General features: G+C 47.2%; 1 protein-coding gene across 4 annotated transcripts in view; it reads left to right on the forward strand.

The window, feature by feature from the left end:
- Nucleotides 1–2,819, forward strand: part of SLC12A3 (solute carrier family 12 member 3) — a 49,193-nt gene extending 46,374 nt beyond the window's left edge. For all 4 annotated transcript variants that reach the window (XM_019980267.2, XM_070770597.1, XM_070770596.1 and 1 more), the window contains exon 26: nucleotides 2,047–2,819. In XM_019980267.2, coding sequence (XP_019835826.2) covers nucleotides 2,047–2,188 — 142 coding nt within the window. In that variant the 3' untranslated portion in view covers nucleotides 2,189–2,819. The remainder of the gene's footprint in view (nucleotides 1–2,046) is intronic.
- The last annotated feature ends 11,752 nt before the right edge of the window (nucleotides 2,820–14,571 follow it).

The following is a 14,571-nucleotide window of genomic DNA, read 5'->3' on the forward strand; positions in this document are numbered from 1 at the left end:
CCCTGAAAAGAACGTATAATACCAGTAGTTCTGTTCAGTCGCTCAGTCGTGTCCGACTCTTTGTGACCCCATGGACTGTAGCACGCCAGGCCTCCCTGTCCATCACCAACTCCTGGAGTCTACTTAAACTCATGTCCACTGAGTCAGTGATGCCATCCAGCCATCTCATCCTCTGTCGTCCCCTTCTCCTCCCACCTTCAATTTTTCCCAGCATCAGGGTCTTTTCCGATGAGTAGTTACCAGTGGGCATTTCCAGCCTTTAGTGTGACTGTCAAATCAGGAAAGTTTGGTTTCAATATTTCCACTTCCCTTTTCCTGGGAAAGGTACCAGAAAAACACAAACTCAGTCTATTAACTAAGGTGACACTGGCTTCATGGAATGTGCTTGTTCCCATGGTGTTCCCTGATCCTGGGGACCTTGCTTTATAAGGGAGGATACTGTTTGTCCCAAAAGAAGCTTTGAGAAGGGAATTTTAAAAAAAGGGACAGCTGTTTGGGGACGTCGATTCTCAGCAGAGGAGGGGTTGCAGTGAGCTGGGATCATGGGGATGGGAAGATCCCAAGACCTTGGGTCATGTCCCAGCTCTGCCACTCACCCGCTGGGTCATCTCGAGCTGGCAAATGGTAATAAGTGGTGACAATACTGCTGACGTCACAAAGTGCTCACTCTACGCCAGTGCTTTTGTGCAGTACCCTTCACGACCTGGGGCTTCTTTGGAACTCATAAGCCTATGACAGAATCATGTGTGTTCACTTTGGGGAAACAAAAACTGAGGCTTAGGGTCAATGAGCCTTTTGTCACAGCCACATGGCTGAGGAAGCGGCAAGCCACGACTCTAGCAGCTTCTCTGACCCAGAGCCAGCCTCTGAAGCCCAGCATTGCACAGCATCCTCCTGTCTGGCCGGTTCCCCCAGCTTTTCCCCTGGGTAGTTTTGAGGTTCAGATGAAACAGTACCTGTGGGTGTACTTTGGGAAAACAAACAAGGTTCAGGCCCATGTAACATGCTGGTGCCCCAGCTTTGTGCACCGCCAGCGGGATCGGTATGATGCCGCCTTCCCGCAAGAGCCGCAAGCAGGGCAGTGGCAGTCATCACCAGGTGTCTTTGGAATCTCAAGATGGTGGAAAAGTCGCTTCCTGAAATAGCCATGAAAATGTGGCTGAAGAGCCTTCCGAGGGTATGTGGTTATTTGCTTAGCATAGCAGTTCAGACAAGGCAGTTCAGGGAGACGGCAGAGTCCTGCTCCCAAGGCCTTACATATGTGGCAGGAGCCAGGACTAGGCCACTCAGCTGAAACCCATGAACGTATCACTTTGCTGTGGCTGCAGGCAGGGGTGTGGCTGGAGAGGCGAGGCTGGCGTGATCCGAGTGGCTGCAGGAGTGGGATCCGTGAGCCTCGCCGTGAGCCTCAGACTGTTCTCCATACAGGTGAATAAGACAGACCCCACCTGCCCATGCGTGACCAAACATTCTAGCGGAGGGAGACAGACAACAAATAAATGAAAAGAGGATTTGCAAGTGTGAAGTGTTACAAAGATAATGAAACAGGGTGACATGATAAAGAGGGGGAGATGGGATTGAAGAGGGTGATCCGAGAAGGAGGTGCACTTGGGCCAAGACCCGAGGGAGCCAAGCTGAAGAGCTGGGAGCTGGCTCTGCCATCTGGGTGGAAAGAATGTCATGTGCCAAGGCCCCGGGGCAGGAACAAGCTGGCCGTTTATTTCAGGAGTGGAAAGGAAGCCTCTGTGGCTGTGTGGGTATGAGGGAGCCTGAGGGCAGTGGGAGGGGAGGTTTTGGAGGCTGGTGGGGCCAGGATCACAGGGGCCTCACAAGCCATGGCTTTGTTTAGAAATGCTTTGTGGGTGAAGTTACATTTCAAGTCATGCTTTCAAGAGGAGCCACAGGTCATTCTTAGGGTGGCTGGGAAGAAGGAGCACTGAAGGGGCCAACAAACAGAGATGCTGTTCAGGAAGCAGACCGGGAGCTGGGCCTCATGGGGAAGGCCCCTGGTTAATTTCCCATCTGCTGCTTCTTCCTGCCCCACAGCACCCTGCCCATAGGGAGGAAGGGGAAGTGCCCGAGCTCACTCTACATGGCCTGGCTGGAGACGCTGTCCCAGGACCTCAGACCTCCAGTCATCCTGATCCGAGGAAACCAGGAGAACGTGCTCACCTTTTACTGCCAGTAACTTCGGGCTTGGCTGCACCTGCCCAAAGCCTGAGCGCAGGGGATGCCTACCTGTCCACGGGCACAGAAGGCATACCCTGTCACATGTAGTATCTGATGATCTGATGGAAGAAGTTGGTAGATTTTCAAACATCGGCTGGACCCCACTCCCATTGGACTTGTGCTCTGGGTTTTGTTTTTATGGGCTAAAGAAGTAGCAGATAGAGTTGTCTGCTCTATCTGGCGGGTCCATATCCCTTTTAAGTTTTCTTTTGCTCTTGATTACAACAAATTAAGATTTCAGTCTTTGATTTGTGTACAAATTTGAGACAGACTTCTGGATGTGTATCTTGGCGGTTTCTACAGACCTTTCCTGGGAGCACCCCCTAAACACGCCTCCCCATACCAATGTCAGGCGAGTGGGCACCCCACATGCACCTGCAACCCTTGCAGGAGGAATACAGGGCCCCTTGAGCCTCCATAATAATGCAAATTTATTTAACTGCCTCTCACTTCCTTCACTTTCAATAATGTGTCTGAAGTGTTTTGGTTGGTTCTTTGGTAAACTGAGACTTTCAAACTTTTCTAGATGGCAACCCACAGTAAGAAATCTATTTGACATTGAAACTTGGAACAAATACAATGAAACAAAAGTGTGACAAAACAATCTTTATCCTTTGCTGAGAAAGACAGAGCTCCTGGCCGAGCACTTGAAGGAGGGAGAGGGGGCTGCCTTTGAGCCATTCAGTGGACTGGGACCAACTCCCACTCCAGATGAGGCAAAGCCTTTCTAGAGCCACATGGAAAACCACTTCCTGGCAAATGGTTGCTCCCTCTTCTGACCTCAAGGAGACTCTGATCCAAGAACAGAGAATGCTTTGACTTTGGGAACTTAAATAAAACACTTCACCATGTTGGAACCTAAATTTTGAACAATGATAATAGCTTTGTTTAAAAAAAAAGTCTTGAGTTAACAGTGAGGTCAAAAACAATGAAATGAATAAAAAATACATTTACTCAGTCAACAGAATTTATTTGTTTTGGAACAGGCTGTTTCTCAACTCCGCTGAGTGTTTTGGAAAAATTAACTGTATTGTTTTTTCGACCCTGGATTAAACTTTTCTCTGTGCTTCCACTGGTCCCATAGGTCACAGTGCCAGATTTCCACATGGATGTTTACAGGGGTCACTTACTTTTCCCTTTGCTTCTCTTACATGTGCTTGAAGATGCACAGAGAGCCTGTCTTCTTTAATCTTTTAAAAAGTCTCCCAGGAATTTCAATCTTGCCTCAAACCAACGGGCAGAGAGATTGAGTGGAAAGAGCCAGAGCGTGGCCACCAAGGAACCTGGACTTGAGTTTCTGTGTTCCCCCCAAAACTGACTATGACCTCAGATATGGCCCCTTACCCTCTCTGAGCCGCAGTCTGTGAAATGAGAGAATGGGACTGAGGCAGCTGTCACCAGCCAACTGGCCTGCTGCTGACTGGTTTGGCCCACGTGTTGTTTTTTTTTTAATTAAGTGTGTATTTCTTTGGGCTGTGCAGGGTCTTCGTTGCTGTGCCGGCTTTCTCTGCTTGTGGTGAGCGGGGGCTACTCTTCGCTGCAGTGCTCGGGCTTTTCTTTGTGGTGGCTCCTCTTGCTGTGGCTTGAGGGCTCTAGAGGGCGCAGGGGCTTAGTTGCTCCAAGGCATGTGCAATCTTCCCAGATCAGGGATGGAACCTGTGTCTCCTGCACTGGCAGGCGGGTTCTTAGCCACCGTACCATCAGGGAAGTCCCCAGTGTGGTTGATTAGTGTTATGGAAGTGAGGGGCACCAGGTGGGGTGGAGAACACATTCCTCAGTACCCCCACCCCCACTGTGGCACACCACTTCCGGCCCTACTGTGTGCTCAGAGGCTGTGAAGACACCCCCCACCACCACCAAGTCATCGCTGGGCATGTGAAGCACTGAGAGATGAAGAGACTTTGGTCCGCTGTGTGTGTGTCTGTGTCTGGATGATAAGATGCTCCACGTCAGTGAGGAGTCCAGCCTGGCACTGTGCCCGGGAAACCACAGAGAGGTGGTCATCAGAGCTGGAGCCCAACACTGCCAGCAGCCACCCTGCCACTGCAGAAGGAACTCCTCACTTATCTCCCCCAGGATCCACTGCTCAGATAGCTCCTGACTTCCCCCCTGGCATTTCAGCCTCCAGATTTCATGTCCTCTTTCAGTTCCTGCCCAGACTTGTGGCTCTGATGTAAGATAGGCTCTCTGAGCTCCCCTCTCAGGCAGAGAGCTGTGGGTCTCACAAGAACATGGAAAGCCCCGTCTGGACTGAATTCCCTTTTACACACCTACCTGGCCTATAGTGTGGCTTGGAGGGCGAGGTGGGTTTCACACAGATGCGACTAGCTGGAACGTTCCTGAACCACCACCTGGCTGAGAGCTCCCCAAGCACATGCAAAGCAGCCAGGTTTTGCTTGTAGCTGTGTATAGCTCAGGAGAGCAGGAAAAAAAAAAAAGTACCAGCCACTTTCGAAGTGTTCACAGAAACGGGGCCCAGGAAAGTCCAGCCACCAGCTTTGTTGGTAATTGCCCACTTGAAATGAGGGTCAAACTTATGACCGAAAGCACAAGCGTGACATGAGCGCCCCTGCCTGAAAGGGAGCCATAACAAACACAGTTTCTAAAAATACCATGTGGTCTAGTGTTAAGAAAAACCACCTGGCTGGGAGGCAAAACAGCAGAATGTCATACGGTTAAAAGACAGTAGCAAGAAAAGATAAGTGTTTTCTGCTCCAGCTTATAGGAGAGTTACAAAAGAAAATGTTCTAAGGATGCAAAAGAGGGAAAAGAGAGAGTAAAGACTAAGGTGGAGAGTGGAGGGAACTTCCCAGGGACTATTAAGACTCCATGCTCCCAAGGCAGGGGCTCCCCGTTGGACCCCTGGTCAGGCAACTAGATCTCCCATGCTGAAACTAAAAAAAAAAAATCTCACACGCTGCAACTAAAGATCTCACATGGCATAGCTAAAGATCCCACGTGCCACAACAAAGCTGACGGTCCCGCATGCTGCAACTAAGACCCGGTACAGCCAAATAAATAAATAATAAAAAATAATAATTCCCTCCACCCTCCACTTTAGTCTTTGCTCCCTCTTTTGCGTCTTTAGAGCATTTTCTTTTGTGACTCTCCTATGTGACTCGCTTTTGTAATTCTCCAAACTAGGTATGTTTGGAGAACAAGAAATAAACCATTCTTCCTGGTTTAAGAGAGTTGTGAACTGGGAGAAAATAAGATAGAGAAGGTCTTCAAGTGCAAGGCCCCCATGGGGAGGCTGAGGAGCTCAGAACTAATTCAAAGGCACTAGGGAGCCACTGAGGGTAAAGGAAGCCTGAGCCTGAGGAAGTTTGGCCAGACAGGAGATAGAGGAGGCTGGAGGAGAGAAGGCAGGGTGCCCAGAGAGGACGATATGCAGAACTGCCAAAGCAAGCCAGCAAGCCTCAACAGTCTTCAGATTGACAAAGGGCAGGGGAAAGAGGAGGAAGAAATGGCATTTTCCAGAACTGAGAATGGCCTGGATGTACGTGTAGATGGAACAGGGCCCCAGAAGTTGAGCCTGCGCAGCTGTAAGAACAAACTGTGTCACATGGAGGATGAGGGATTAGGCTTCCTGCTGGAGGAAATGAGCAAGTAGGTGGGTTTGGTTTCGAAGACACCCCAGGGGTCAGAAATGTGGTCCTGGAGCTCAGGAAGAGCTCATGGTGTCCACTGTTTCAGCCTGAAACTCTGAAAGCAGAGACCATAAGTAGATTTGGGAGTCACACTCATGGACAGGAAATCAAAGTCATAGCTTGAGTGAGATCACCAAGAAAGAGTGTGAAGGGAATGGAGAGGGCTAGAGGCTGGACCTCAGAAGGGCTCCATTTAGGGGCAGGAAGAAGAGGCAGCCAACAAAGCAGCCTAGAAAAGATCATTAGTGGGGGAATATTACTCAGTCATAAAAAAGGAACAAAATAATGCCATTTGCAGCAACCTAGCGATTGTCACACTGAGTGAAGTAAGTCAGACACAGAAAGACAAATATTATATGCATATGATATCACATAAATGGAATATTTTTTTTAAAAAAAGGTACAAATGAACTTCCAAAACAGAAGTAGAGTCACAAACGTAGAAAACAAACTCATCGTTACCAGAGGATAAAGAGGGGCAGGGTAAATTGGGAGAATGGGATTAACATATACACACACACACACACATATATATATATTAGATAACAAGCGCCTACTGTATAGCACAGGGAACTCTACCCAATACTCTGTAATGGCCTATATGGGGAAAAAAATCTTAAAAAAAGACTGGATACACATACAAGTATGACTGAGTCACTTTGCTGCACACCTGAAGCTAACACAACATTGTGAATCAGCTAAACTCCAATAAAAATTTTTCGGAAAAGACCATTGGTGGGGCAGGAGGAAAACCCCGGTAACCAAGAGCCTCAGAAGGCACCAGGGTCCAAGAAGCACAGAACTGTCGGCTCTCATGTTACCCAATTGCCAGATGTAAAGTCACTGCTGAATTGCAGTTCTGGGCATCACTAGGAGCCTTAGAATAATTCAGTAAGGTGGTGGGTCAGGGACCCCAGACTGAGGAACAGTTGGTGGAGGGGGAAGGAAAGCAGAAGATATACATGTAGACCTGTGCTTGAGTGACCCAGCAATGGGGAGAAAAACAACAATACGGTGAGGAAAAATAAGGTGGACCTTGGAGGAGAAGCAGAGATTGTTGTTGTCTTAGGGGGTGTGTCAGTCAGGATAATGCTAGATTCTGCTGCAGTCATAAATTACCCTCTAAATGTTAGCAGCTTATATGATAAAGATCAATTTCTCTCTTGAAAATATTCCTATGCTGGGTAAGCCCTCTTGTCCACCTCAAGTCCCAGTGATTATTCCCATCTTGGGAGGCAACCACTTCAGCCAGTAGCTTCCAACTCACTGAGGAAGGGGAAGAGAGCAGGAGGGTGGTGCACTGGCTTTCAAATGCTTCTGCTCAGAAGTGACCTGTTGCTTCCACTCAAAGTCCATGAGCCAAATAATTCACATGGCACCACCTTGCTGCAAGAGTGCTGGAAAACGGGGAGGACCATAGAAGTATTCATTGGGCAATAAATGTCTCTGTCATGGGTGGGAATGAGAGAAATATAGGTCAGAGGGGGAAGATTTAACATGCAAGGAAGAGAGTGATGAAAAGGTAGTAATGGAGAATCAACAAAATGTGGGGGGAATTTTGCTAAGCAGCACAGAAGGCATTTGAGCAAACTCTGGGAGACGGTGAAGGACAGAAGCCTGGTGTGCTGCAGTCCATGGGTCGCAAAGAGTTGGACACGACATGCAAAGAGTTGAACAACAAGGAAGGCATAGCTATTGTCTGCCATCTCAAGGGTGCAAAATTCCCAGGACACTTGCCCTTGTGCCAGTCTCTGCCAAGGCTTCTAAGCACCAGGTCATAAAACAAATGTGCAGAATGAATAATTAGGGACCTGTTCTCCAGTGATGGGATGGGCCAAGCAAGAAGGATGGAAGGCCAAGGTGCGAAAAATCCAAGAATGACCAAAGTACGTGAGCTCCAAAGTGGATGGAGAGACTGGAAGTGAGCCGCAAGATTTGAGAACGCTTGAGGGGCTGGTAGCAGGAGGACAAAAAAGATGCTCAGGGGAGTGGGAGAGAGAGATGGAGAAGAATGTGGGGGAGTTTGTGGTCAGTATGTGTGCATTTCAAGGTGTGAGATTCTGCAGGAGGTGTTGGAGCAAAATCTAGGGTGTCTGTCATTTGACTGTGAGCTCTGTGAAGGTGGCAATTGGCATGAACCTTTTAGTCACTGGGTGGCAGGAAGACTTTGAGGACCAGAGCAGCTGGAGGGTATTCGTGGCATGTTTACTGGCTGGCATGGGGGTATTTGAATATCTTAACCACTGAGATGGCTGAGTGAGTGCTCTTCAGCCCTGATGGTGACCACATCTGACTCATCTTTGCTTCCCAGCATCCAACACAGAGCTTAGCACAGGGAGGGCACTCAGTAAATGCTTGGCAAGTGAATGAATGGATGAATGGATCATGTCCAATGGGCAGTGGGAACAGAGTAGAGCAGAGATAGAAGTAAGTGGATATGAATGAAAGGGAGTGTGATCAGGAAGCTAGAACCATTATGATGGGCAAGGGACGGGACTTCCCTGTCGGTCCAGTGGTTACAACTCCACTTTCCCAATGCAGGAGACCTGGGTTCGATCCCTGGTCAGAGAACTAAGATCTCGCATGCCATGCAGCCAAAAAAAAAAAAAAAGAGAGACAGAGAGAGAGAGATGGGCAAAGCAAAGGATGTAAAGGAAGTTTGTAACCTTGGAAGAGACTTCTAGACGGCAAAAGACTGTAATTGCAGTCAGGTAAACCTCATCAGCCCTGGGATTTCAGTACTTTGGCCACCTCATGCGAAGAGTTGACTCATTGGAAAAGACTCTGATGCTGGGAGGGATTGGGGGCAGGAGGAGAAGGGGACGACAGAGGATGAGATGGCTGGATGGCATCACTGACTCGATGGACGTGAGTCTGGGTGAACTCCGGGAATTGGTGATGGACAGGGAGGCCTGGCGTGCTGCGATTCATGGGGTTGCAAAGAATCGGACACGACTGAGCGACTGAACTGAACTGAACTGAAACCTTCTCATGAGAAGAGAGAAGCTGCTAAGATGCACACCAGCTTAGAAGAAGCACTGGGGAGGGGGAGATGGGAGAAAGGCTGCCTTCAATGGGAAATGTTCAAAAGTCTTGTCTTAGAGAAAGGTAGGGTTGGTTAACCTGAGGAGGTTTTGGGAATTGGGGCAAGGTGCATGGGGAGAGAGCCAGAGCCTGTTTATAAAGAACCAGACCCACAGGTAAAATCTTGCTGATCTGAGTGATTGACTTAGGCCTGGGGCAGGAAAAGGTGGCCAGACCAGGGGAGAGATAAGCAGTTAGAGGAATGAACAGAGATGTTTGTTATGGTCTGGGAAAGGAGAAGCCCAGAGTTCAAAGGGAGGGCCGAGCAAGAAAATTCATGGAGGAGAGTAATAAGTCCCACCGTTAAAACAAGAACATTGCTATCTCTGTGATCTTATACATCTTTGCTTAAGTGCTAGATCTAGTCTGAAACCAGCCTGGGGAAGCTGGAGGTTTTGCTAGAGAAAAAAGAAAGAAACTAACACACAGTCGAAATTCTACTTGGAGTATAGGAAAGATTTTTTTATTTATGAATGCTATGCTAAGTCACTTCAGTCGTGTCCAACTCTGTGCAACCCCACAGACGGCAGCCCACCAGGCTTCCCCGTCCCTGGGATTCTCCAGGCAAGAACACTGGAGTGGGTTGCCATTTCCTTCTCCAATGCATGAAAGTGAAAAGTGAAAGTGAAGTCGCTCAGTCATGTCCGACTCCCAGCGAACCCTTGGACTGCAGCCCTCCAGGCTCCTCCATCCATGGGATTTTCCAGGCAAGAGCACTGGAGTGGGGTGCCACTGCCTTCTCCATTTATTTATGAAAAACCCCATAAAAAATTGGGGTCTGGAGGCCTGAGTGTTATAAAACTTAAGATGAGGCACTATAAAACTTAAGATGAATAAACACTGTTTTTTCCTTTTCTTTTTAAAGCAAAATGCTGAACTACAATCAGAATATTTAGAAGAGGGCTGGACTGGTGGCTGTGATGAGGAACTGTGGGCTTCTGACGTTGCCTGGACCCCAGAGTTCAGCCATGATCCTGCCCGGGATGCAGGCCTGGAGGGCAGGGCCTACCTGAGTGCTGTTTGCCCTGAAGCCAAACCCAAGCAGCCAGGACAGTCATGAACCTGGAGCTACTGTGAATATTTATGGACAAGTTTTTGTTTAAATTCCTGATTTCAACTACTTTGGATATATCCCTAGGAATGGAATTGCTGGGTCATGTGAAAATTCTCTGTTTAGCTTATCAAGTGAATTAATCCCAGGTACATTTTTAAACCTTGTGAAATCTCAGATTAGCTTCCCTGATACCTCAGTTGGTAAAGAATTCACCTGCAATGCAGGAGACCCCGGTTCAATTCCTGGGTGGGGAAGATCCGCTGGAGAAGGGAAAGGCTACCCACTCCAGTATTCTTGGACTTGCCTTGTGGCTCAGCTGGTAAAGAATCTGCCTGCCATGTGGGAGACCTGGGTTTTATTCTGGTCTAGAAAATTCCATGGACTGGATAGTCCATGGGATCACAAAGAGTCGGACTCGACTGGGCAACTTTCACTTTCATGCAGTTAACTGGGCTTCCCAGGTGGCACTGGTGGTAAAGAACCCGCCTGGCAATGCAGGAGAGATGAGACTTGGGTTCGATCCCTAGGTTGGGAAGATTCCCCTGGAAGAGGGCATAGCAAGTCACTCCAGTATTTGTCTGGAGAATCTCATGGACAGAGGAGCCTGGCAGGCTAGAGTCCGTCCATAGCGTCACAAAGAGACGGACACAACTGAAGCAACTTAGCAGACACACGCAATCAAGTTATTTAAACTCCCCGTGCCTCCATTTCCCTAGCTGTGAGATAGCAATAACAAAAGCATTCTACTTCATTAGGTTGCTGTGAGGATCAAATGCAAAGTTCTGGAAGCTGTGTATCCAGCACCTGGTAAGCACTCCCCTGTCTTAGCCAGTAGCTCTGTTCATGAACCCATCTTTGTTCCCAAGCCTCTTTCCCTCCTACCTTATTGCTGCTATGTCTTTTTCCCCCCGCATCTTTTTTCACATTTCCTTTTTAACTCTATACTAGCGCTGATTTCTCTTCTTCTCAAACCCAGCCTTCCTCATGATGCGGATCCACACATGATTCTGGTCATGTGCCTTCTACCCCTCAAAAACCTTACTGCCCACAAAATAAAACCAGCTCTCAAGGATGAACATACAGTCTTCCCTGAGCTGGTCCCAAGAATTCTTTCCAGTCTTACCTCTTGCTGACATCATCATCATTATTATTTTAAAATAAACTCTGGGGAAATTCCCTGGTGGCTGCCACTGATTTTTCACAAGGACTGTATAATTTTATACTCCTACCAGCCATGTATGAGAGTTCTGATTGCTCCATATTTTTTCAATACTTGGTGTTGTAAGAGTCTTCACTTTAAAAAAAAAAAAAAGAGCTCCTTGGATGATTCAGTTTCGCAATCAGGCTTAGAAACCTGTAGACTGGACTTGTTGCAGTTCCCTGAATATTATTAGCTAATATTAACTGAGCACTTGCTAAGTGTCTGGCTCTTTCCCAAGATCTTATCAATGTTATATCATTTAAATATCACAACAACTCTGTGAAAGAGACACTATTATTCTTCCTATTTTACAGATGAGGACAATTAGGAAGAGGGAGGTTGAGTAACTTGCCTAAGGTCACATAGCTCATAAGCGACGTAAGTTGGGTTTGAAATAGGCACTTTGGCTCTTCATCCATCAGTTGAACTACTGACTTTTACTTGCCCATACAAATTGTGTATAAATCCCCTATTGGGCTTAATCAGTAATTGCTGACATTGTATTTTAAAAATCTTTATTATGTGGCTGTGTCAGGTCTTAGTTGCAGCATGTAGAATCTTTCCTTGAGCATGGATTCTCTAGTTGTGTCGTGTAGACTCAATAGCTGTGGCACAGGAACCTAACAGGTTCCTAAGGCTTAGTTGCTCCACAGCATGTGGGATCTTAGTTCTCCTCCCTGTGATCTAACCCACGTCCCATACATTGCAAGACAGATTCTTAACTACTGGACCACGAGGGAAGTCCCTGTCATTATTATTTTTACTCAAATCCCACTCATCCTTCAAAATTCAGGTCAAATTCCTCCTCTCTATCCAGGTTTCCGTCTTCCCCTCTCCTTCTTCCTCTGTGTAATCCCTCAGTGTAACATAAGTCCTTCAGCAATGTGTGAGACTTTTAGGTTGACTTTTATTTCTGTTTTTACACTGTCTTATCATGCTCATTATATTTCTAAGGTCACTGAGATTAGGGTCACTTCATGTTTATCTTTCTATTCCCAGCATGTTGACCTGAATTTAATGTCTTTATAAATATTGTTGCCCATCTGTATCCACGGGTTCCACATCCACCAATTCAACCAACCACGGATGGAAAATATTCTGAAGAAAAAAGTTCCAAAAAGTTCCAAAAAGCAAAACTTAATTTGCCCCCACTCTGGCAACTATTTACATAGCATTTAAATTGTATTTACAGTTATTTACATAGCATTTACATTGTATTTGGTATCATAAGTAATCTAGATATGATTCAAAATATATTGAGAGAATGGGACTTCCCTGGTGGTCCAGTGGTTAAGACTCCAAATTTTGCAGGCTTGATCCCTGGTCAGGAACTATGTGCCTCATGGCCAAAAGGTTTTTAGAAAAAATATATATGGGAGGATGTTGCATTGGTTATATGCAAATACTACACCATTTTATAGAAGAGACTAGAGCAGCAAAGGATTTTTCTATGGGGTGGGGGAAGTCCTAGACCCAATCCTCCATGCACATGAGGAACAATTCTGTGCTACAGGCAGAATCACAGAAGTCCTTTACAAGTTGTTGTCTCAGAGAGAGAACTCAACAGGGAATCAAGAAATCCACTTGCCTTTTCCCTAGGAAAAAACACGCCCCTTTACTTTCTTTCTACTGAGTGAAAATGGATGTGCCGTTTTAAGGGGACCTGCTTCTTCTCACTGTCGGCTACAGGAAACCACGTTATGTGGCATCATTAATTACCCAATGAAGCTGTTATCTTCTGCCTGGCTGCCTCCTCCAAGGCCTCTGCTTGTCTTATCTGGTCTGGCCTCACTGGTCAGCTTCTCACTAGTTGCAAGACTACCAGATCATAACCAGTCATTTTTTTCCATCCTGATGTATGAAAAACAGGGCCAGCTACATAATTTGTGAGACCGGGTGAAAAATGAAAATGCAGGACTTCAAAATTTATTCAATATTTTCAGAAGGACATTAAACCAAGAGCAGGGCCCAACAGGTGTCACACGGGTGAAGCCTGCCTGGATGAAAAAGGGACTGAGCCCTTCTCAGCTGACAAAAACCAATCACAGGAAGTTCAGCATGGGGCCAATAATCTCCAAAGCCTTCCACTTCCCTTCTTGGTACAAAGACTGCTGAAATGGAAACCACCCCTGTTCTGTGTTACATTAAGGCTGATTGTTATGCATTGAACAGCGTCCTCCAATTCCCTGATAGCGCAGTTGGTAAAGAATCCCCGCATGCAATGTAGGAGACCCCAGTTTGATTCCTGAGTCAGGAAGATCTGCTGGAAAAGGGATAGGCTACCCACTCCAGTACTCTTGGGCTTCCCTTGTGGCTCAGCTGGTAAAGAATCCACCTGCAGTGTGGGAGACCTGGGTTCGATCCCTGGATTAGGAAGATCCCCTGGAGAAGAGAAAGGCTACCCATTTCAGTATTCTGACCTGGAGAATTCCATGGACTGTATAGTCCATGGGGTCTCCAAGAGTCAGACACAACTGAGTAACTTTCACTTTCATCACCCGCCACCCGCACCCCATGTATGTTATTGTATTTGGAAATGGGGTCTTTGCAGATGATCAATTAAAATGAGGTCATTAGGGTAAAACCCTAATCCCATATGGCTGGTGTCCTTATAAAAAAGAGGGGGCAACTGGGACACAGAGACATGCATAAAGAAAATGATGTGAGGGCATGAACACTGGGGGCGGGGGGAGGAATGACACATGGTGACCATGAAGGCAGAAATGGCGAGGATGCAGCATCACCCCAACAAATGCCAGCGATTGCCGGCAGGGAAGAGATTCTCCCATATTGCCTTCAGAAGAGCGAACCCTGCCCAACACCTTGATCTCAGACTTCTAGCCTCTAGAGCTGTGAGACACTTAATGCATTTCTGTCCTTTAAGCCACCCCGTTTGTGGCACTGCACCCACCCGGCACTACATCCGCCAACCAGACCAGGTTCCTCCTGTTCCTCTCTTGCCCTTGCCAAACTTCTGACACCTGGCAGAACAGATAGCCCAACAAGATTGGAACAAGGATGGGCTAAGCACAATGGCAGTTTTATTTTTTCAAGACCTTTTTTCCTACAGAGGGAGGGAGGGTCTACAGCAGCAAGGTCTTTGAGGTCACTTTTTAGGATAACAGAATCCTGCCTTCCCTCCTCAGACCGTTTCAAGGAAGCATATGTTAGTATCCTATAGACTGAGGACTTTTTCGAACAGCCCCCAGCTTAACCAGGACTATGCCCTGCCTGCCACTCATTAGTATGATGTCCCACATTAGGGGTGTAACTTTCAAGACTGAGGTCACAGATGAACAGGCCACATTGGCTCAGATTCCTGTATCCTTAACCCAGGAAGGATCCGCCCTTCT

The sequence above is a fragment of the Bos indicus genome, chromosome 18 (genome assembly GCF_029378745.1).
Source record: "Bos indicus isolate NIAB-ARS_2022 breed Sahiwal x Tharparkar chromosome 18, NIAB-ARS_B.indTharparkar_mat_pri_1.0, whole genome shotgun sequence".
NCBI lineage: Eukaryota > Metazoa > Chordata > Mammalia > Artiodactyla > Bovidae > Bos > Bos indicus.